This window comes from Ixodes scapularis, unplaced genomic scaffold (assembly GCF_016920785.2).
Source record: "Ixodes scapularis isolate PalLabHiFi unplaced genomic scaffold, ASM1692078v2 PGA_scaffold12__126_contigs__length_90152505, whole genome shotgun sequence".
NCBI lineage: Eukaryota > Metazoa > Arthropoda > Arachnida > Ixodida > Ixodidae > Ixodes > Ixodes scapularis.
Window position 1 is genome coordinate 6,646,371 of NW_024609838.1, and position 23,866 is coordinate 6,670,236.

Consider the following 23,866-nt stretch of genomic DNA (forward strand, 5'->3'; position numbering starts at 1 on the left):
TTTTTCAAACTTAGTCTCTACTGGCAACAGTGGAAAAATGACGCCAGCAGCAGGCAGGGGTTCACTCTCTCGACTGTAGAATTTGTTCCCAACTTGATTCCAAGCTCTTTCATCGTGTCAAATAAATGGTTTGGAAGCTCGCTCGGGTACCCGCACACCAGCGCGAAACAAATGCTCGGCAGGCACGTAGCCAGGGGGGCGGGGCATGGGCGCCTCCCCCCCCCCTCCCCCCCCCCCCGAAATCTTCCATTTTGCTGGGACCCTCCTCTCCCCCCTCCCCCTCATCCAGCATTTTATCATGGGCGGCCCCCCCCCCCTTCCAAAACAAAATCCCGATCGCCAACGTCTACGGTGCTACAAGGCGAAAATAATCGAGCGAATATGGATGTTGCATCACTTGATTGGTTTAAATAAAGTAATTGAAACTCATAAATTTGTGATTATTTATTCTTTATTCTTCGTATCTTTTCGTTATAAACGGAATTGCACGAGTTCAATTGCTGTTAAAAGAAAAAGGAGCCTAGAACTACTTTTTGTCATGGAGGGCCCTGTTGCTGTGGCGGTAACGAGGCCCCGCTGGCCTCGACCATGGAGTTCTATCAAGTGTCTTGCTTCGGCGTCCTTATTGGGTCGTGGGGGGGCCACAGCCTCCACAGACCAGTCTCTGACTCGCTCGGGGCTCCGGTCTTGCCTTTGCCATTCCAGAATGGAGTCTTTTTATTTGGATCAAACGTGCGTGCAAGTGACGAGAAGTCTTGCCTCGTACGATTTTTGCATTCGTTTTAGAAAATGATGTCTGTAACACGTCTCTTTTCCTGCCTTCACCCGTCGTCGGCAACTATACCTACCGTAGAATACCGCGCATCCGCCCATTCCACGCTAAGCGCCCATTCCCAAATTCGTAAGATCTGAGAAAATACGCACAGTACATTTATATCTAAAGTTGATGACCGGACAAGTGCGCATCCCCGATTTTTCCGCGATTATCTGTGAATTTTAGTGAGCGCTTGCCCGGTTTTTTTACGGTATGTGTTTTCCCTCAAAAATGGGACATTGCATTCAATTGTCACGGCTGTCAACCCTCGAAACGTGACTGTCTAAACCCTGTCGGGGACACAATGTGCCAGCGTCTAGTGTAACAGATGGACGGCGGATGTCGGAAGTTTTGCTTCACTTTGGACGACACTGGAACACGGAAGGGTTAAAACCACACTTACAAAAATGCTGTCTGTTACGGTCCTACCTGTTTTTTCTTTCCCATTTGTAAGCCTTCTTTGTGTCTTCTTAAATGTTTTGTTTCGTTGTTTGGCATGCTCTATTCTAATGATGTGGTACGGAATCCTGCTAAACATTTTGTGTGCAGATTGATATGGACAGCGCTGGCAGCATCCATAGGGAGGAGCTTGAAGACGAGGACGAGGAAGAGGACATTTTTGGATACACGACGAGTAAGTGTTTTGGGTACCGGGGGGCACTGGCCAGGCTGCACTGTTCAGACAGCCTACTACCACTTTTTTTTTTTTTTTATATTGGTTAGGGAATTTGCGTGAAAGAGTAGATAGGGTAAGTCATCTTAATGGGTTAACTGTGTATTTGCCTCCTCAGTCTGGAGAGGAGAGGAGAGGGGACGGGACGGGACGGGACGGGACAGGACGGGACGGGACGGGACGGGACGGGACGGGACGGGACGGGACGGGACGGGACGGGACGGGACGAGAGGAGAGGAGAGGAGAGGAGAGGAGAGGAGAGGAGAGGAGAGGAGAGGGGAGGGGAGGGGAAAGGAGGGGAGGGGGTTTCTTTAGCCAGAGCCTACAGTATGAATAAGATTTTCTTGTATACTCTCCTGCTGGCACTAGGGGATGGCTCATGCCATGTTCCAATTTTGTAGGTATCGGGATGATCCTTCAAAAGTTAAAAATAGAAGGAGAGTCGAGAAGCTGCCACATGTTTATCTATTTTATTTTTGAACTTTTGAGGTGCAGCCTTCTTTCAAATGGAAGGGTGCACCTCTTGGACTGCTACATCCATTGGGACATAGTAGCCGCATTCGATTTATTTTCACCTCCTGCACCGGTTCAGAAAATTATAGTGTGAGTGCAGGAAGTACACCGCCCTACACTTCTCTGCACCGGTGCAGGAGGGGCAAGCAAATCGAACGCAGCTAATGTGAAAAAAATAAAAAATACTTGTACGTAAAATACTAAAAGGCAGAAACTAATCCCAGTTGAAAATTCCCATTAAGTTCCAGTTGGAATTTTCTTATTAGTACTGGTACCAATTGGGTTTTTGGACAACCAATTGGTCACTGCCAATGGGAACCTACGGGAACCATTTGGAACCCATTCAGGTTCCAACTGGAAAAATAGCTCCGATTGGTGAGACCCATTGGCCAGTGTGCTTCCAGTTGGAACCCACTAAAACCTATTGGTTCCAGTTAAGGCCCGGTTGGAATTCCAATTGGATTTAATAGGAATTTTTAGCTGGGATATATGCTACTTCAAGGAATGGGAGTGCAGTGAAAGGGGTGGCACTCACTTGGCCGAACGTTTTAGCAAACGTCGACTTTTCATCGAATGACACTTTTGCGAATGGTCGGCCGCTGCGAAGCGGCGTTTGCAGGTGGGCCAAGTGTGTTAATATTTTTGTAATGAGCAGCCGCAGACTGCCACCGCGAAGCGGCTTAAACAGAAGGGGGGGGGGGAGAGAGAGAGAGAGAGAGAGAGAGAGAGAGAGAGAGAGAGGAGAGAGAGAGGGGGGGGGGGGGGGGGGGGAGAGGGAGGGAGGGAGGGAGGAACACCATGCCCTTGTTATTCGCTCAAAAGGCACTGTTCGCTAAAACATCATTTGCTCATGTGATCAAGTTATCAAATTGCATCAAATTTTATATTTTCATGACTGGGGTAATGAAGCCAAATTTTATGAAAATTTGATAATTTTTGACTAGACAATAACAATCTTGTGTAAATTTAGTCTGTATGTTTTGAACAATATTCGAGCCCATTACTGCATTGGATGCATCTAGCCTCAAATTTTGTTTTTGGTGTTTTCGAGCCCTGGTTTATAACAGCCTTTGGCTGGTCAATTTCGTGGTATTTTTATTTTTAAATATCGGTATTTATTTTGCTCATCCCTCTGGATTCAGAGTCGTTTTAAATTTTGCAAGACCTACACTCTAATTTTAGGAAAATAAAATAACACGAAATTTAGGAATTTGGGCTTGGAATGTATTCTAACGATCCCGTTTGTGCTCTTGTCTTTCAAATTTGATGCGCATAGTAGGAGGCCTAAATCAGCGATAAATAATTAATCGATCATCCCGAATAGCCAACATACGCGAGAAGCCCAGCGACCGGCATAGCGCTCAGGTTTTGCTGGTAGGGCTTCCACACATGCTGCGCGGAACTGGTCGTGCTTGCCAAGTAAATCCGCGAGGCTCCTTTTGGCGCTGTGCTCGATCGCGACACCGACTTATAGCGCAACGACTCGTAAAAAATAAACGCAGTGAAGGCGCAGGTGAGCTGGTGTAAGTTTACCCTTGTTAAAACACCCGAGACTGGGCGCGAAAAAACTTGAAACAACCAAAAGTAGGAGTGAAAGAGAAATGAGTCGGTCAGAGCCATAGAGGTCAGAGCGCGCCCTTCATCGTAGCCGACCGTAGCGTCACCTACGGAGACGTGGAGATCCGTTTGCGCGCCGTACCGCGACGACATCGAGGCACTATGGCGGTAGCCTTTGTGGCCTTTGCCATTTGCCGCTCACCGCAGCGGCCGCGCGGTGCTGCTTGCTGGCCCAAACTGGGGCAGCGGCGCAGCGTAGAGTGTGCCCCACTAGCGCAGCGGCCAGTGTCGCCCTCTGTCCTCCGCGCGGGCTCTGGGGCCCGGGTCCTGACCACGGTCGCGAACACTCGACTGTCTTTTTTTTTTTTTTTTTTTTTTAACCCCCCTTTTCTATCTGGAAATCTCCGCTATCCAGCGCTCTGGGAGTCTGCAGTGGGCGCACCGGCGGCAGCGGGCATTATTATCTCTCGGCGGTCCCGTCTTTTTTTCTTTGATCCGTTTTTTTGTTTTTGTTATCCCTGGGTGTCCTCTTCCTTCCCGTTTTTGTGTTTCTTTCCCGTGTGCGTGCTCGCCGCGGGTGCGTGTGCGTGCGTGGTGCGGCGGTCTCCCGACGACGACGCGGTGCTGGCGGTGTCGCGCGGCGTTGCGATGACGGTGTCGGCGCTGCCGGCTCGCCGTGGCCACGGCTGGCGCGGTGCTGCTGGAGGGGGCTGCACGGGGATCCTGCCGACGACGACGACGCGGTCGTCGTTCGGGTCGTCGGTGTGTGCCCAGCGCAGCGTTGTCCCGAGCTGGCTGCTGGCGTAGCCGCTCCGGGGACCGCCCCATGGATACGGACAAACCCGTCGATCCTTCCCTAGGTGAGCGAGCGATCATCCGCCGTCGTTGCCGGATGAACGGAGACGATGAAACGCAACAGACGGCGGACGCGCCTTCGCAGATTCTTTTTCGTCCGAAATTTATATTTCATTATATTTCACTGGTATTGTTTTCCCGGAGAACCGATCGAGTGTGCGTCGATCCCTTCGTCCCTTTATTATTGATCACTTACGAAAGGCGATCTAGCCTTTTTTTTTTTTCTTTTTTTTGTTTCATTTTCGGCCGCTGCGGTGATTTTCGCAGACGACGGATCCGTCTGCAACGAAGCGTGCCGCTCCTCTGTGCGCCTTCGACCCTTTTTGACGTTTTTATATATGTGGTTATCTCGGTTCTCCGGGAGTTCACTTTCGCTCGCGCGGCGCGTGCTCGACGTGAACGTTTTTATCGGTCCCTATCGGTTATTTACCGCCGTAGGACGGGCCTATTTGAGGGCCGTGCGTGCATGCAGCGCGCGGAGGAGTCGGGTCGCGTGCCGCTCACAAATCGAGCTCGGCGGGGGCGGCCGAGTGGCAGGCGTTCTTATGTATCGACCGAATTGAAGAGGAAAGAACTGCTGACACGCCAGCGCCACAACTTAGGCCCAAGAACGCCTCTTACGCGCGCCTACGGACAAACACTGACAGAAAAAGAAAAGGGTGGACGAGAGAGAGATTACTCGATGAAATCAACACAGACCTCGAGCTGCGAAGAGCCCTTCCACCTCATGAAATTAGATTTCGATTTTTTGTTGTTGCTGTTTTTGTTTTGGGCCCCTTGATAAATTTGCCGCCCTCCGAGTCTTTTCCTTTTTTTTTTTCTTCTTCCAATTCGTTTGTATTTATTTCCTCCTATGTGAAACGGCGAAGCGATAGTGCGCTCTTTCATCGCTTCAATTTTTCTTTTATCTTTGCTTAAACGCAAATTATACCTCACGAGCCATTCGTTTTGTGTCTGCCAAGAGGAATGAATATATGTATATAGTATATATATATAGCGCCCGACGAAACAATTCGGAACTCGCGTCTGCGAGTTGGAATTTTTTTTTTTTTTTTTTCATTTAATGGGAGTTAGAAGTGCTTTTGGTTGGACAAGGTCCAACAGATAAGCCCTTCCCAAAACATACACTCTTAGAAAAATAAAAAAATAATCTGCTGGCGCTGCCAGCCTTTGAATAAATGTCCTTTTCTATCGCTATCTCTCCTGCTGCTTTGGGTAACGTGAAGGAAGTACGATTTTAATTTTCTTCAATGCGTGTGGAGCACTATATCCATCTCTTGTCTCAAAAACATGTTTTTTTTTGTTTTTTTTCCGAGAATGTTTTAACGTTTAGGCATGTGCAGGTATGGGCTGTAATTCAGTATTGAAAGCTTACAAACTTTAATCGCATTAAACCATAGACTATGTGTTAGTTTCTACATCCGAACAGCTTCCGTTTATGCAGTAGCTCGTGGATAGAGCCCAGCACCAATATTTTTGATTAAAACGGGCAGCTTGGGCTCTGGAACGAAGGCATCAAGCGGGAGCCTTCCAGCTCGGGGATCGGGGGGGCGAGGACTCTGCTGGCACGGGTCCACAAAAAGCCTTGCCCAACCAAGCAAACGCAGCTCATTCTTAGCCAAGTCTTTGGAGGGAAGGGGCTGTTCATTGCTCCGGACTGACCTTTATGGCCTGCCCTGCTGGCCTCTGTTTGTTGGTCTAGGTGGTTGAAAAGCACTGCACTGAAAGGCACCAAGCTCTTGTTTCTTTTTGCTTTATTTTTTTTTCTTTTTGTACGAAAGGCTTTGTGGCTCATCTGTGAGGCCACCCCTTTCCGTCTTTTACCACCTCTGTTTGTTGAACCGTTTGTCGTCCAAGATTCTGGACCTTGCAGAACCCGAAACGTTTAAGCTTGTGTGGAGATTTCCTATTTTAAACGACAGTTTAGCCCAGTCGGCTGCTTTTCTTTTAGCTGCCTCTACTGCCCTCTTTTTTGAGGACAAATTTTTATTTAAATTGTCACTCAATATTTTTGCATCAATGTATCTCCAGCTCACAACACAATTGGCACAGAAGCAACACATGGGCTTATTTGTCACATTTTTGCTTGACAGCCTAGTCGTAAATTCATTTTTTTGCCACATTCAACATTTAACAGCCTTTCAATTTTCTGGGGAAAACCGAGGAAGCCAGCAATTCGCATTGTTATTAATTCGGTCACATCCGTTAATCATTGCAGTAGGCGTGTTTGGTTTAGCTACGTACTGGTGTATACCTGGTGAAGGATTCACTCTGCAAGTACTTGTGCACGAGTGTGCACAAGTGAATATGATGGGCCAGTTATGGCGACCCGCCTGAATAACACTTTCGTCTAATGTGAAGAGCTCCACTGTGCAGTTTGGCATTTCAGCTATTACGGTTTCTTTTCATACTACAGGAGGCATCTCGCACTGCCATGAGATTATCTGTGTACTCCCCGTATGAGGTGTGTTTTAGGTACCAGCAGCGAAAAATCATGCTTGGTGCTGATACCTAGCACCAAGCGTCACTAGAGGTTGTGCAACATTTATAGACTGTTTTGTTGTCAGGCTAGGGTCATCACTCGTTGTGCGTATCTACACCTAATGTTGTCTCTGGAGTTTTCTGATGGACCTCTAATGGTGCATCGGGAACAATCTAAAATGCGTGTGCAAGCTCTTGGGTCTTGCGTCGAGGTTATCGAGGTACAGTCCAAGTGAAGATAGAACATCTCGCATTTTGATTGGGTAGCTCTCGTTTTAGTCACTGGCGTTGGCTGCAGTGGTTTGTGCACTCCTCATCTGCTGTATATGAAAAATCTTCCGTACTTGCAGGTTGAATACAGTCTATCTCTGATGTTTGTTTCTTTAGCAATTATCTGTCATCGTGACTCCTATGTTCTTCCCGCAGTGGGAATATTTTTATCAGTATTTTGCAACGAATGCTCGGAATCCTTGGGGAACAAACACGAAAATCTCCTGGTGCAGGTGTGTGGCCTTCGTGCATAATAAAAAGGCTTCCGTGTTTTCAGAGTTTATTTTTTCGTCAAATTCTGAGGGTGTTTTTTGGAGTTCATTTTTTTTGTTGAAAATTTAGAGTTTATAGGAGTTTATTTTTGTTTAAATTCTGAACTCTACGAAATTGAGAGCTTAATTTTGCAGTGTTTCCTACGAAAAATAAATAAATAATATTCGCGCTTATATCGATTAATATTTTTTTAGCTGGATTTGGTGTTAGTGCCATTGCCATTGACAACACTAATCCATCCAGGGCTAAACTTCAAAAGACAGATTATGTGCTGCCTGCCATAATGAGAGTGAGACACTTGAGCAATTGGTTTTGAAGTGTATGTCGCTTCGTCTTGCCTTTCCTGAAGGGGTAATGGATTTGGCCGGGGCCCTAGGCTTTGCTGGTGACGATGGAAGGACCGGGAGGAGAAGAGGATTACAGCCACAAAGAGGTGATTAGAAGATTGGTGGAAATTATCTAGGGAAGAATTTAGTGGTGCACAACTAACTAGCGCAGCTGGGGACAGAGGAAAATTGGGACTTCCTCTTGCGTGGCTCCGGTCCAGTCTGAACCCTGTGCCCCAGTGGGTCCGGTTCAAGGGTAACGCTGGCAAGGTTTGACCAGAGGAAAATTGGCGACTCCCCTCACTGGGGGGAAGAGGCTGGGGGTGATGTTTTTAGTTTTTTGGCCCGATCTTCCGAAGGTCATCCTGGTGATATCCCACACTACACGGTGATAGTTAGGGGGAGAGAAGGGGCTTAGAAGGGCGGGAGGAATCGGATATTCGTCTTCTTTAGACTTGGGATAGGTGGCGCGAGCTACCGCCCGCCGGTAACATCCATCCATCCACGGCAAAAGTTGCACACATGTGTGGCTTCGATAAACGTTGATACCTTAGGAATAAACTCCTGGAGGTAGTCGCTGCGAAGCACGTGTTCATCCCATGCTGTTCTAAGCTACCTTACGGCCGCGCGAGGTGGAGCGGTAAAGGATGTAATAGGAAAGTTTCAATTGCCCCTCTTCCTAGTTTTGTGCAATCTCTATGGTCCACAGCTTTCACTATTACAAAAACACAAATAGTATGGCCCAAGCTGGAAACCAATACTGAAGCTTTTGTCTGACCCGAATGACACGTCATCCTGAACCGTGACGAGATAAGCAGTAAGACCTTTTTTGTCAATGATCCAAGATTTTAAAGATAACTGTGGTGGCATTTTCCTGAGACCATTGACCTAATTAAAAAAAAATATATATATTAAAGAAACAAGGATACATGCTTTTCTGCAAAAACTTGGCGTTGTTGAGAAGGCGTTTGCCGTGCCACCCTGTTTGTCGCTCAGAGAAGGGAAGGATGATCAGTCGGCGAACAAATAATGACTTCTAAATGCTAAGCTAACCTCTGAAGATTTGCATTATTTTGTGCCTATTAAGATATTGTTGTATTTTTTTTTCATTTTTTGCTCAAATGTGACCCAGTGATTTGGATCATTTTCAGTTTGATTCACATTGTGATGAGGCAATTTTCAATTGTTTGTTAAAGTAATCTTTTATTTCTTTGTACGTTGAGGGATGTGCATTTGCTTGCACGCAGCTGACCATTGTAGGGGTCTGTGGACTATAAAAAAATATAGTCAAGCTGCACACTGGAGCTTTTATTTTTTTCCTCAGACCTCCCATGAAATTTGATGGAAATAGAGTTAGTAGTGCTATCACAATACATACAGGCCCATCGGTCTAACATAAGGTGACAGGTTTAACATAGGAGCAACCTTATCTAATGGTGGTTGGACAAAGTATGCTGAACACTTGAAATGTTCAGCAGGGACACCAGCAACGAGCTAATTTGGCTGAGTCTTTTCAGAATAAAGGTTTCAACGTTTCCAGAGGCCTTGCTAGGTCTTGTCCTTGGTTTGTGCAAAGGGTTGACTGAATGACGATGCCAGGCCTATTTCAAGTTTAAAGAGATAATCTTGTGTGCAACCGTTCAAAACGAAGGGAATATGGTGGCCTTAACCGAGCCATTTTTCGTCGTAGGGCATGTTTGATGGTTCTACATATCTGTTGGAGAATATGTTTAAAAGGGAACTCTTCCGTTTTCTTCATAGTCCTCAATTTGCCTGAAAAATTGCTAAGCACCTTGACAAATATTGTTAAAATAGTAACCCAAATCTAGGCCAAAATAAATTTGTTTTCCCCAAGTTATTGAATTTATAATTTTGGGCCTCAGCGTGTCTTTCAAAGTCAGTCTCTGCGGGCAACAATGAAAAAAATGGAAGACGTTTACAAATCTCTGTAATGGGAAATTAGAGCGCTGCTCTTGAGGAGGAGGGGAGGGTATGGAGCAGAGGGTATGTCCCTCCTCCTTGTCACATGACTTGGTGTCACGTCACCTATGAACAAATTCAGTTTCTCCGCTAAATATAGCCGGAAAATAACAAATTCAGTTTCTTTGCTAGATTCAGTGGGAAAATTGATGTTAAGTGACCTCAACACTAATTCGATTTTCTGCTAAATTTCAGTTTCTCCGCTAGATTTAGTGGGAAAATGGATGTCGCGCAGCCTCAACACCAAATCAATTCCCTGCTAAATTTAGCGGGGAATTGAATTGGTGTTGAGGTCACTTGACGTCAATTTTCCCGCTAATATTAGCGCAGTTACTCCGCCGCTGACGCCGCGAAACTCGGAAGCTGGCGCCTGAGAGCTGCACTCTAAATGTGACGTCGTAACATCATACCGACCAATAACAGTAACTTCGGTCCTGTACAGACTATTGATGCAGGTAGTAAAAAGGAGAATGGAAGAATGGGCAGAAAACAATTTAGGTGAGCTACATAACAGGTTCCAGAAAGATAGAAGATTGGATGATAACTTATTCATCATCACTCAATGCACCGGGTGATTCAAGGATAAGGCAGGCTCTTTAAATCGATCGGAAAATTCGGTTTCCTAACCTATCGTGCTAAGACTTTGTGCAGCGTTGCCCACAGATGGTGCATTTTTTTTGTAAATTTTGCAAAGAGCAAACTTACCAGAGGAAAAAGTAAAGAAAGAAAAAGGCTTAGCTCCTATGGAAACGCAGCGGCGCCACCGGTCTGCAAACAACACGGCGCCGTTTCGCACAGGACACAAGAGGTGGCGCAACGAACGAGCATACGGCGCCGAGAACTAGCGTCTTTAGCAGACAATCTTTTCGACTCTAAAGCGGAGCGCGTTCCGCTGGCGGCGACAGTCGCAGGAACAAAAACAGGCGTGGTAGGTCTGCTAAATACGCCGGCTCTCGGCGTCGTCTGCTCGTTTGTTGGCCGCAGTTCGCGTCGTGACTGCTTGCGCCATCTTTTGTCTCCCCTGCGAAACGGCGCTGTGTTGTTTGAAGACCAGTGTCGTCGCTGCGTTTCCATAGGAGCTAAGCCTTTTTCTTTCTTTACTTTTTCCTCAGGTAAGTTCGCTCTTTGAAAATTTTACGAAAAAAATGCACCATCTGTGGGCAACGCTGCACAAAGTCAGCGCGACAGGTTAGGAAACCGGATTTTCCGGTCGATTTAAAGAGCCTGCCTTCTCCTTGAATCACCCGGTATAGTAGTGGCACGGATGAGAAAAAAACCGTTATGAGTAGCATTTCTAGACGTTAGAGGGGCGAACGACTGTGAGTCAGGGAAAAATCTGGGTATATCTGAGAGGGCATTATTTAGATATGTATTTGATTAGGCGACTACAACAGGTATAAACAAATCATGAGGTTCTTATAACATGGGTAGCAGAAATAAAAAGAGGACCCAGGCAGTATTGTTCCCTATCGCCTCTGCTTTTTATGGTATACCCAAGTAGAATGGAAAATAAAATTAGAAGAGGGCAATTTGGAGTTTGATGTGTCATACAGTCAACTTGCATTAATTTGACCCTGGCTAATTATCGTTTAATTCCACCCTGTTCAAAAGTCCCGGCAAAAGCCCATACATTCGTCTAGAAAAAAAAAATAGAGTACATTATTTCGATCTTGAAATATAAACTATTGGTTAATTCGACCTAGAAAGAACCAGTGTTGGGCAAATTAAAAGCATGATTGGCCTTGGATGACTCACAAAAACGGGCCTTTCTTTTCCCGAATTACGTGGTGGGCACGATCACGATCGGCTACGCCAGTTGGCGAAAAGCGCGCCAAATTGCGAAGAGAACGAAAAAGAGAGCACATGTTAAGACACGACACACGGCCGGGTCTAAACACAAAAAAACCATTGCAACATTGCTGCGGAGCAACTAACGCTGATTGGCTCTTTGTGAGAGAGGGCTGCTGATGACGTCAACACGTGCAGCAGTGATGTTTGCCTTGCAGCCACCGGCGCGGTGCGGTTCGTTCACCGCCGCACCGACCTGATGATCTAAAGCGCTGGACATTTAAAATTGCGCACGCTTCTTAAATTCAACTTTTGGATAATTCGACCCAATTGCGCATGCTCCTTCAAGGTCGAATTAACGGAGGTTGACTGTATATGGAGGGAGTTAACTGAATTAACTGTTTTATACAGACGACATTGTACCGTTAGCGCATAGCCGGAAGAGGTTACAGGAGCTGATTAGGATCTGTGAAGACGAAAGTGACTCGCTGGGCCTGAAAATTAAGTAGCGGCAAGTCAGGATTAATGGTTTATAACAGTGAGAAGGGGGACCCGCTGAAATTTCAAGGCGTTTTAATAGAACACGTAGAGAAGTATAAATATCTCGGTGTATGGATGAATAAGGGAAATCAATACCTAGAAGAACGGGAAGGAAATATGCTAAAGAAAAGAAAAAGGAATGCAGCAGTTATGAAGCGTGGGGCACTATGGAATTACAATAGATGTGAAGTTGTTAGGGGAATATGGAAAGGAGTCATGGTGTCGGGGTTGTCTTTTGCAATGCGGTATTATGCATGAGATTTGAGGCCCAGACAAGTTTTTAGAGATATGGCGGAGCAGCATGAGCAGAGTGGCGCTGGAGGCACATGGGAATACTTTACACCAAATGAGGGATTGCAGGGAGACATGGGCTGGTGAGTGTTCGAAATTAGAGAGGCGATCGGCAAGTTGAAATTCAATTGAACAAAGGCTGGACACAATGGTGGATACCTCGTGGGCGAGAAAGGTATATAAGCATCTATATAGGATAGTCTGAGCACTACATGGACAAACCGAACTCTAAAACTAAAATTTAAGTACCAACAGTTAAGTGCTGGGGCAGGGCAGACTACCTCTGTGAGAAAAAGAAGTAAAAGAAGCCGAGTGAAAGATGTGGGAGGGAAGAACGCCGGGAAAGTCAGCTCTGACTATGTATAGTTGACGGAAACAGAAAATAAGAAAGGAACATTGGCATGATAATTCATGGGGGAGCTTGAACAGGAGTATTGAAGACTAGGGCATATACAGTATTAGCCTAAGCTCATTATAACAGACCTGGTTACAACGCACATTTGGATATAACATACCGATTTGTGAAGTTTGGTTGGTTTTCCTCTACATACCACTGACTCAACTTCATATCTGCATACAACATACTTCTTTTACAACAGAGTGAAATCTTGGTCAAAATCAAGGTGTGTTGTAACAAGCTTAAACTGTAGAGGAGCAAAACATGAGGAAATGGATATGTGGTGTGCCGTATGCCAGGTGGAAGATGAGACAGTAGAACATGTGGAGTTGAGGTGCACAGGTCACACTCCCAGAGGGGGCGACGGATTGAGCCGGAGCGTCGGGGTTTCCAGACGAGAATGGAAGAATCGAATAACGTACGACTAACTAGCACAGATGGGGACAGGCAGGACAGAGAAAAATTGAGACTCCGTCCCGCGTGGCTCCGGCCCAAAGTTTCATCCCCGTATGTCAGTGGTGCCGGGGTGACGCGGACCAGGTTTACCAGAGGAAAATTGGCGACTCCCTCGTTGGGGGTGAAGAGGAAGAAGGAGGGGGTGATGTTTTTAGTTTTTCTGTCCGATCCCCTAAAAATCAACACGGTGATGTCCCACACCGCCTGGTAAAAGTTACAAAATTGCGGAAGAGAAGCAGATCGGTGCAGGAGGGCGAAGGGAGGAGTCATACTTTTGGTTTTTAGTCTCTAGGCTAGGGGCACGAGCTACCGCCCAACATGAAGGCTACCGGCGCGCAGCGGCACGAAACAAATGCTCGGCACGGTCCATTTTTAGACGGCCCGCTGGAACCGCGAGCCCGCCCTCCCCCCACGTCGCGGCATTGAAAAGCCAAGTATATTTGAATGTTGGTCTTGGCATCATTTTCATTCGCCGATTTCACAATAACTGCTCTGAATGTCACAATACTAAAATAGCATACCGGAAGGGGTAAAACTTCGAAAATATAGTTAGCTCAAAAAAAGAGTAGCCTTTTAAGCGTCGGTCTACGAGGCTCGGTGCAGACAAAGGGCGTTGACGACGTGGATCCCTTCGTTGGGGACACAGCAAACGCGTCTGGATGGGCGACGGTCGTGTCAGTGCGGCGAGAACATTGTGGGGAAGCAATGCCCGCCTGTCGAGTCTCGCTTGCTACAATGGTGCACTTGAGACGGGCACTGGAGCACCGGTAGGGAGGGGGCATCTAATGCTCGCGGATATCCGTTTTTTTCTCTTTGGCTTCTGGTTTTATCCAGGTTTCTTTCGATCCGTAACCAGGCGAAGAAAGCATTCTTCTTTTACGGGAGGTTGAAGAAACGGTATAGGTGGAACGAGCGCGATTCGGGAGCACTTTATTTGGTTGCCCGTAATCTGTCCTACGCCTTTTCCTTTTTTTCAACTTTGACGATTCTTTATGAAATGAGTGACATATTGTTAGACTGCTTACTGGTCATGAAAGATAAACTAAGGAAAAAAAAGATGCAGAGAGCTAAAGAATGAGTAAATAAAAATATTTCTTACCGCATCGTCACCTTAATTGAAAGTAGGATCGTAAATAGTAGTTTCGGTTTTGAAGTTTTATAAATAGTAGTTTCGTATTTTTCGAAGCGTCGGAAAAGTGGGAGCGTGCTTCTCGTCGAGCATCCACGCGTTGGGGAGAAGCGATACTCGTGGAGTTGACACCGCACTTGTATGAATCTCACTTAGCTACGGTGCAGCTCGGGGCATAAGCGCACCTTCGGAACGGATGGGTGCACTCATGAGGTAAAAAGAGAAGTTGGTGTATGTGTCTTTCTACCTTGCAGTAGAATGGCAAAGACTAAACTATGGCTTTTATGCAGCAATATAGGTTGGCAGCAGTGTCCCGACAAGCCGCTTACTTCGTTAGTCTCTTTTGTTAAATATGAAACTGAACGAAGGATCTTTTTTTGGTATAGCGAGAGGACTTGGAAAGTCCCCTGGATCAGATATAGCAGGGAATCACTCTCGATTGAATAACGCGAAATATTATTTGGCTATGTGTTCGGACATTTCATGAAGCCCAGATAAAAGTGTGGCCGCAAGGCTCGACACCGATTGGTTGACGGGTGGGAGAGGAGGAGTGACGTGCTCGACGCCGATTGGTTGACAGGTGGGAGAGGAGGAGTGACGTGCTCGACGCCGATTGGTTGACAGGTGGGAGAGAAGGAGTGACGTGCTCGACGCCGATTGGTTGACAGGTGGGAGAGGAGGAGTGACGTGCTCGACGCCGATTGGCTAATGGGGAGGTAGTGTGACCAGAGCAGTAGTCGAGGAGAAGCTCAACCACTTGTGCGCACTCAGGGAGAAGAGCTCAGGAGTATGAAAGGACCAGGAAGATTGACAGGTTTATCTGCCCAATTAGCGGTAGTGTTGCTTCATTCTAGGAACAACTATCAAGTGTACAGATGGAACGGGTTCAGCTATCTGATGATGGAGAGTGCCGTAAACGTTTGGCGTCTGGAAACTTTTGTTAAACCTATGCAGTTGTGTTGCAAAGTATGCAACACGATTGACTTGCCATTTGACTTAAATTTTTATGTCAAAACCATTGTTTACTTGCCACACCAGACCTTGAACTGTCTGAGGCTGCAGTCGAAAAATGAATAATTATATTAAAATCAACTAAGCTTAACAGAAAATAAAGAGAAGCTGGGTAACAACCTTAACAAGCTCAGAAATGACCAATTCAGCTGTATTTTTATTTAAGCTTGCTGCAACAGTAGTGAAAGGCTCACAGAGAGGCACAGCAACCTATTTAGTGCTTAATATCGAAATATATTTGCCCAAAATAATTTTTTGCTTTAAACTCCAATTCTGCTTTTTGCACATGCCTGATTGAAAAGAACCCAGGCTCAAGCTGTTATTTGGTGTTACTAATATATGAAAACGTTTGATCCTGCTCATCTGAGCAGTAAACATACTATGCAGATTATTTGTTCCGCCATGTGAAGGGAGCGATAATTTAAAAAGAAATACTAATCATACATGAACGTCTATAAAAGGAGGAGCAAAGAAGGCGCAAACAGTTAAAGCATTTGCAAATCTCAAGGCTGCAATTAATGCATAGGTGTCTATTAAATGAAAGAAAAAGATTGATCTTTGCATGTTAACTAACTGGCCAGTTTATGGACCATGTCAGCAACGGTAGGTACGGCAACCAACAAGGAGTCGCTGCACCTGGTAGGGGAGTGTTCCATAACCCTACACTCTTACTCTAAATGTGGAAACGGACAAAAATAATTAAAAAATCTTAAAATACGGTCAAATGACTCATCACAAAGAAAGGTGTCAATGGACGCCATAAGTTGGGGGTAGTATTTTACGTGGTGCTTGCGAAAATGCTACAACTATGCTAGCTTGTGCTGGAAATTCACTGTTCTTGATTGGGCGCTGAATTTTTTTTGTGTGTACATTGATCAAAAATTGAAAATTCTTCTATATTTTCGCATACCTTTGTGAGGCAAGAGGAATCGCTAGACATTCCTATTGCCACAATAAAAGAGCTAGAAGGAATCTTGGATCTCTGCGAGATCGGGCAATGCAGCGATCGCTTCTCGAAGCGAATATGTGCGTTTCTTTTTCCCTATTGTGCTGTAACAGGTGCGGGCGAGTGTTGTCTCGCTAGACATTGTTCCCTTGCTGGAAACCTTGCCACAGCTGCCGCTCCCACCGCGCATAGCTTGGGGTTTGCTCAAGAGTCATTGGCCGGTCCGAGTCGGTTTCCCGCACAACCTTGGTGCCAGACGGCTGTCCTTGCAGTCGCTTCTGCTGAGATTCCTAAACGCCGTCGTTGGGAGGTTTTGAGTTGCAGCGAGTGACCCTGACCACAATGGACTTTTCCTCCCGTTGCGGTTTTCAGCGAGTATGTACGGCTTAATGTTGTTGGCATGTCTGATCAGTTACTTTGTTGGGTATGCGAATTTCAAATGCCGACGGCAGACGCTATAAGTAATGCTTCTGGGTTTTATATTGGGAGGATTTAGGTTTGTGTCTAAACAGGTTTACCGAATGCCAAGATGCAAAAAAGAAACACCATGGGGGTATTTATTTGGATAGGTTGACGGCTGATAGATGTTGTAAATCATTGTAGCGAAACGTTAAATAATAAAAAAGAAATTTTAACTTTTTTTTTGGTCAAAATTGATAAACAATGTATATAGCCCCATGTATATATATTTGACAGCTTGAACCAGGGGAAGATATAGAGAAATTGAGACAGGAGAGAATAGACAGCTGACTATCAACGATTATTTAGTGGGAACTTCTTTTTCCTTGCGTGTTTTCAGACACCAACAAAAATTATTACATATTAAAACCTATTATACTAATATAATAAGGGATGCACGCAGCATCCCTTAAAGGAACATCGGCAGGGCATCTTGCAGCTGATTGCAGGACTTGCCACTGCAGTGCAGCGTTCAAGGACATAACCATCCTAGCCAGTAATAACAATACTCATGCGCGCGAGATGCTCGAGGCGCTTGCTATCGAAGAACAAGCGAGTGGGTGCGTCAGCACCCCGTCCATCACTATTCACAAAAAGGAGAGACAATATCTACGGTGCGTCACGGTCCAGAAAATGGCAGTATGAGCTTGTGGCGGGTGAATTTAAAATATTAGTTTAGGTTTAGGTAATGTGAAAATTTTGTAAACATACACATGCATTATTATATTAGTATAATAGGTTTTAATATGTAATAATTTTTGTTGGTGTCTGAAAACACGCAAGGAAAAAGAAGTTCCCACTAAATAATCGTTGGTAGTCAGCTGTCTATTCTCTCCTGTCTCAATTTCTCTATATCTTCCCCTGGTTCAAGCTGTCAAATATATATACAAGTATGTACCAACAAGCTCCACTATCAACCGTTATATAGCCCCAGTTTTGTTTTTGGTTTTGGTAAGTAGATTGCATCGGTCTATGCTACTTATTTTAAGCTTTGCTTCAAGAAAATTTTCATGTTGAAATTTTTACATCTTGCTTTTTTGGCCACATTTGTGTACTGCATGTGAACGTTTCAACACATCTGTGTTGAAACGTGCTACATGCAGTACGAAGGAGAGTGGTGTCATTTGATATTGAACATGCAAGTCGTGCTTTATTTCCACGAGGCCCATTCCTGCAATTAACAAAAGCACTCAAAATTTTTTTCTAAATAATTTTTTTCTACAAAAATTTTTAATTGGTGCAGGGTGAAATGCTTCGTTTAGGCTACTTGATTGTTTTACCCAGTTCTGTCGGTTCTTATAAATAGGTCAAACTGTAAACACTTGCAGTGATTTTTCTTGGAAATGTACGACGCGTGACCTATTTGTTTCCTTTAAAGGGGTTTTTGACATTTTGTTGACATACTTTAAACGACTAAATTTTCGCGAAGACCTAATTTTTGCGAATCGCCTACAATTCGCGAAAAATATGTCCCGCGAACAATTCGGGCAATATGGAAACGCTACGAAAGCTACTCTCGATTTGCGAAAATTAGAACCCGCGTAAAATTTCAAATTTTCAGCTTTTTCCCGATTCGCAAAAATTTGAGCCCACGAAAATTAAGTTGTTTACAGTATTTGGGAACTTGTTTCTTAGGATTCAGTATACAGTTTGCTTTTTAAATACCATATGCCTTTAGGCCTACACATGTGCTATCAACTCGCGCAACTTTAGTTTAATTTATTTTCACTAAACAATCTATATAAATGTTTAAATTCTATTAAAAAGATTTAGCCTTAATTCGAGCCTGCATTATTAAAACAAAAGCAACTTTTCTATTTTTCTGTTTTTTTATTTTGTTACCAATGATGTGAACTTTTTCTGTGCATAATTAAAGTGCCCCTCTTTTTGTGTTTTTATTTTCTGTAGAACTGGGTTGACACATAGTACATGCACGCGAACCGACCAAAGCTGGCTTTGCTGCGAGGTTTTTTTTGGCCTTGCTATGGGCAGGGGACTTGTTTTAGGAGTGAGTGAGCTGAAACATGTTATCAAAGATTGGCCTGCCTTGGGCGAGCTAATGGGTTGGGGTAGGTGATTACATCGAGACTAGATGAGCTGATGTGACCCACCAGTAAATCGAGCACTGCTTTCCTGTGCTCTGATGACCGCTTGGGTCGGGCTCACTCACCTAGCGCCCTCTGTACCTTTTTGAAAATTGTGGTGGAGACGTGGATGTGCCCCCATGATGAAAAAATGTCTGCCCCTCGGCTTTTCTCGTGTTATTGGAAACGCATGCTTTTTATAATATTTTTATTATTATTGTTAGGACACTTGAGTCGGGGCGTATATTATTGTTTGTCTCGGTCATATATGTTCTTAATCCCTCATCTTTTTTGTGTTATTTGGTTGGTTCTGTTCTTTTCTTCCCGAAGTGCGACGCAATCCTGGTTGTTAAACTACAGGTTTTCCCGCTCATTTTAATCCAAGCGACGACCAATTTAATCCCGGGGTCACTCAATTTAATCCAAGTGCCATACAATTTAATCCAAGCGCCACACAATTTAATCCCGGGGTCAGTCAATTTAATCCACAATATATATATATGCACTTATTGTGTTCAGTGGTCGTGTTTCGCTTACACATTTGGTAACTTAGAGCAATTGTTTATACAATTTGAAATTTTGGGGGGCAATTGAGAATTTGATCACTAATGTGATTACTTTGAGTTACTAGTACCACTATTGACGCGGCTTAATTGATATGTTGGTTACTCGTTTTAGAGCGCAGCTCTTAGGCACCCGTTTCCGGGTTAAGCGGCGTCGCTGTCGCCGTCGGCGTAACTACGCGGTGAATGATGGGTGAATTCCCCCGCTAAATTTAGCGGAAAATTTTCCCCACTAGATATAGCTTAAAATTTTCCCCACTAAATCTAGAGGAATATTTTCCCCGCTAAATTTAGCGGAAAAATTGTGGGGTTCAGGAAAGACGTCCGTCGATGCAAATTAACAAACTGATCTTTATAACCGCAATAAAACTGAAAAAGATCATCAAAAGGGGGCTCCGCTGAGGCCGCCCTGCTGCACCGTCGAACGCTGCCAGTCTCGTGCTGTTCTGTTTGAGCCCGGAGCCCGGTCCCATCGGTGCTGCTCGTGCCGCACGCTTAAAACGTCAATAGGGAGTTTTCGTAGGCCGCGTTTCCCCCTCCGCTAAGCCCTCCACAACGGAGAAGCCGCTACTGCGCCGGCACGCCGATGGCCTTGACTGTAGAGTTCCGGCTAGCGTAGCTGGTTGCGGAGAGCATTGCGGGACAGCAGAAACGATCTACGAAAATACCCTATTAGCTCCAGACGTTGCGTGAGCCACCACAATAAGTGTCGCGCTTTGGCACTACAAATTTTCTCCGATAAATCTAGCGTGAAATTTTTCCGCTAAATTTAGCGGGGAATATTTTACGCTAGATATAGCGGGGAAAATTTCCGCTAAGCTTAGTGGGGCAAATTTTCCGCTAAATCTAGCTGGGAGGATTTTCCGCTAGATTTAGCGGAGAAACTTTTCTCCGCTAAATTTAGCGGGACAAATGTTCTGCTAGATTTAGCAGGGAAAATATTCCGCTAGATTTAGCGGGGAAGCTTTTCCACTACACTTTGCGGCGCAAATTTTCCGATAAATCTAGCTGGGAAAATTTTCCGCCAGATTTAGCGGGGAAATTTTCCGCTAAATATAGCGGGGAATATTTTCCGCTAGATAGAGAGGGGAAAATTTTGCCACTAAATTTAGCGGGGAAAATGTTCCGCTAGATTTAGCAAGAAAAATTTTCCACTAAATTTAGCGGGAAAAATTTTCCGCTAGATTTAGCGGGGAAGCTTTTCCACTACGTTTTGCGGGGCAAATTTTCCGATAAATCTAGCTGGGAAAATTTTCCGATAGATTTAGCGGGGAAAATTTTCCGCTGAATATAGCGGTGAACATTTTTTGCTAGATTTAGGGGGAAAATTTTCCGCTAGACTTAGCGGGACAAATTTTCCGCTCAATACAGCTGGGAAGATTTTCCGCTAAATTTAGCGGGGGAAATTTTCTGTTAATTATAGCGAGGAAAATTTTCCGCTAGATTTAGCGGGGAAAATTTTCCGCTAAATTTAGCGGGGAAGTTTCCCCCTAAATTTAGCGGGGGAATTTGCCCATCATGCACCGCATGGTTACGCCGACGGCGTCGGCGACGCCAACACTGCTTAAGCCGGAAACGGGTGCCTAAGAGCTGCGCTGTAAAAAGAGTAACCAACATATCAATTAAGCCTCGTCCATAGTGGCACTAGTAACTCAAAGTGATCACATTAGTGAACAAATTATCAATTGCTCCCCCAAAAATTCAAATTGTATAAACAATTATTCTAAGTAACCAAATGTGTAAGCGAAACACGACCACTGAACATAATAAGTGCATATATATATTGTGGATTAAATTGACTGACCCCGGGATTAAATTGTGTGGCGCTTGGATTAAATTGTATGGCGCTTGGATTAAATTGAGTGACCACGGGATTAAATTGGTCGTCGCTTGGATTAAAATGAGCGGGAAAACCTGTAGATACAAGCAGTAGACATGGCATTGTCGCTAGCGTTCCAGTCCCCTAACTGCTCCGGCTTTTTATGTTCGAAATCGCCCAGTTTTAAAAATGGCTGACGTTCACAGCTTCATGCAATGGCCCACATAAAAAAAAAAAAAGTATATTAGAATGAACGCCCTACAGTGCGCACATACCATTTACTTTGAGTTGATCTTCATTCATTTGAGACATAGTAATTAAAATGTTGTAATATCCGTTTTGTCTCTTTCAAAAAACATCAGGTAGGTCTCCCAAATGGGCCGTATCTATTCTGATTACGACTTCCTGCAATCCCTACTTAATTCACGACATGGTTCATGTTTGGAATTTCAACGAAACAACGAAGGTCTTCCTTGGTGCAGTACTCAGTGGCCAAGTACAATACCTAGATGCTAATCTTCCCCGTAAAAATGTCGCAGTTCTCACGCACCAACGAGAGTCTGCAGTCGTGTACTTTTTCACGGCAGGTATTTTGATGCTTGGGGCGTTAATCGGGAGTTACCGTAACGCTAACACGAGTGAGTATCGGATGCTGACATCTCTCTCGACTGAGCAACGACGTGACAAAATCTTGATCCACTTTGAGCCACAACCCGCCAAAGCGCGAATCGGGAACAATAAGCGGGGACGCCTCAGCTGAAGAGATATTAGATATACTAGCCAATATCAAATATGCAGCCTGACTCAAGTATCCTAAATAAAGGCTCCCCCGGCCTCCCCCCCCCCCAAGAAAAAAAAAACTAGCAGAGGGGTAGGGGCAGCAGGCATTTTTTTCCTAATGGGGGCTTATCTACACAACTCTCTCATCTCCCCTCTCCACCATCTGTTTCCGTTGCCCCTTCACCTCCCAAACACTTCAGACTCCCCTGCCCTTGGCATTTTAATGCTAAAAATCCTTGCAGTAAGGCCAACTTGCGAAACTACCCTTTGCCGACTTACGTGCATGTATCTGTGTTAACCACTTCTACAGAAAATACTACAAAAAAAAATTGGAGGAACTTTGATTGTGTGTGCAGAAAGCTAACGTTATTGGGAACAAGAAAAAAAAAAGAATAATAAGGAATAAAAAAATGACACCTTTTAATAATGCAGGCTCAAATTATAACTACCTTTATTTTTTAACAAAATTAAAAAAAAAGTTACATAAATGTTGTGGAAATAAAGTAAAATGGTACCAGTGAATGGCACATGTATAAGCCTACAATCGTATAGTATTTAATCAGCAAAATGTACGATAAATCCTAAGATACAAGGCCCCACATATTTCATGAAAGCATCAATGATCCAACATTAGGGATTTTGCATTTCTGGCATAAAACGTGCCAAGGCAGTTTAGTTTAAAATAAAAAAATAGGCCATGTGTTGTACATTTCCAAGAAAAATTACTGCAGGTGTTTACGGTTTTACCTATTTGTAACAACCGACAGAACTGGATACAAAAGAAAGAGCAGCCTAAACATAGCATTTCACCACGCTTAATTTCTAAAGTGTTTCTGTACAATAAAGAAAAAAAATATTAATAAAAAAGTGGCATCGCTTATTGCGGAAAAGGGGCGAAATATTTATAGGGTATACCTTTTTGGCAAATCAAAATACCCACCTCGTCACACGTGGTCAATTTTAAATAAAACCACCCAGGAATTGATCCTCTTGTGATTTTCACATTGATGAGTAAGTTTTTTTGGCTTCAAGCATTCTCCGATACATCGTTTGTATATGTCTTCTTGATATACCCGATTAATCTTGTTTGTTGGTTAAAGAACCTTTGAACTTTGTTTATGTGCATTGTTTGTGAAGTGGGACTATGTAGGGGAACAGCGCAAAGATAATTGGTTTTCTTTTGTTTTCTTTTTAAGAATCGGAAAGTGTTTGGGGATGCAGTCATATGTATCTGTGTGTTCTTGTCGGCACCCTGTTGACAAAAAGGTGTAAACGTTCCGAGGTCCTTGATTGACGGCATCCTTTGTCTCGTAGCCTTCATCAGGAGGGTGGCAACAGGCTCGTTTTAACAATCCGACTTTGGAGCCTCGCTATTGCTTCTTTTTTTCTTTTTTCGGTGTGTTACGTAACGTAACATTTTCAAAATGGTTTATTGAGAAGATTTTTCTAATGGGAGTGAAATGAAAATGGAATGTGTATTCGTGCTTTAATTAGACACTGCATACTTGATGCAGAGGCCAAATTAGTGTGCACTACGTTTTTAAGTTGCTTTCGTACGGGCCATCGATTGGCCGTGCACGAAGTGCAGACGTGCGGAGGGCGTCCCGAGAAAATGGGTTTTCGCTTTAGAACTGCGAGCGGTGGAATTAACTACGGGAAAAATGGGGCAGCATTAGATGAATGTCCATAAAATCACGTTACAGTCATGGCCCGATAACTTTAGTTTACTGGCCGTTGCACGTGGTCCCTTAATTTCTTTCGAAACCAACGATTCTGGAGAACGCTTTAAACTATGGCCGCTTTCCTGAGTCAAATCTTGATAGAAAATAAGTTCCCAAAAGGTTACCGTTTGCTAATTTCG

At 44.5% G+C, this 23,866-nt stretch overlaps 1 protein-coding gene across 1 annotated transcript in view; it reads left to right on the forward strand.

The window, feature by feature from the left end:
* Window positions 1–23,866, forward strand: part of LOC8031530 (multiple PDZ domain protein) — a 99,749-nt gene that overhangs the window by 52,243 nt on the left and 23,640 nt on the right. Inside the window, exon 23 of the mRNA XM_040219980.3 lies at window positions 1,364–1,448. Within this exon, the coding sequence (XP_040075914.2) occupies window positions 1,364–1,448 (85 nt within the window). The remainder of the gene's footprint in view (window positions 1–1,363; window positions 1,449–23,866) is intronic.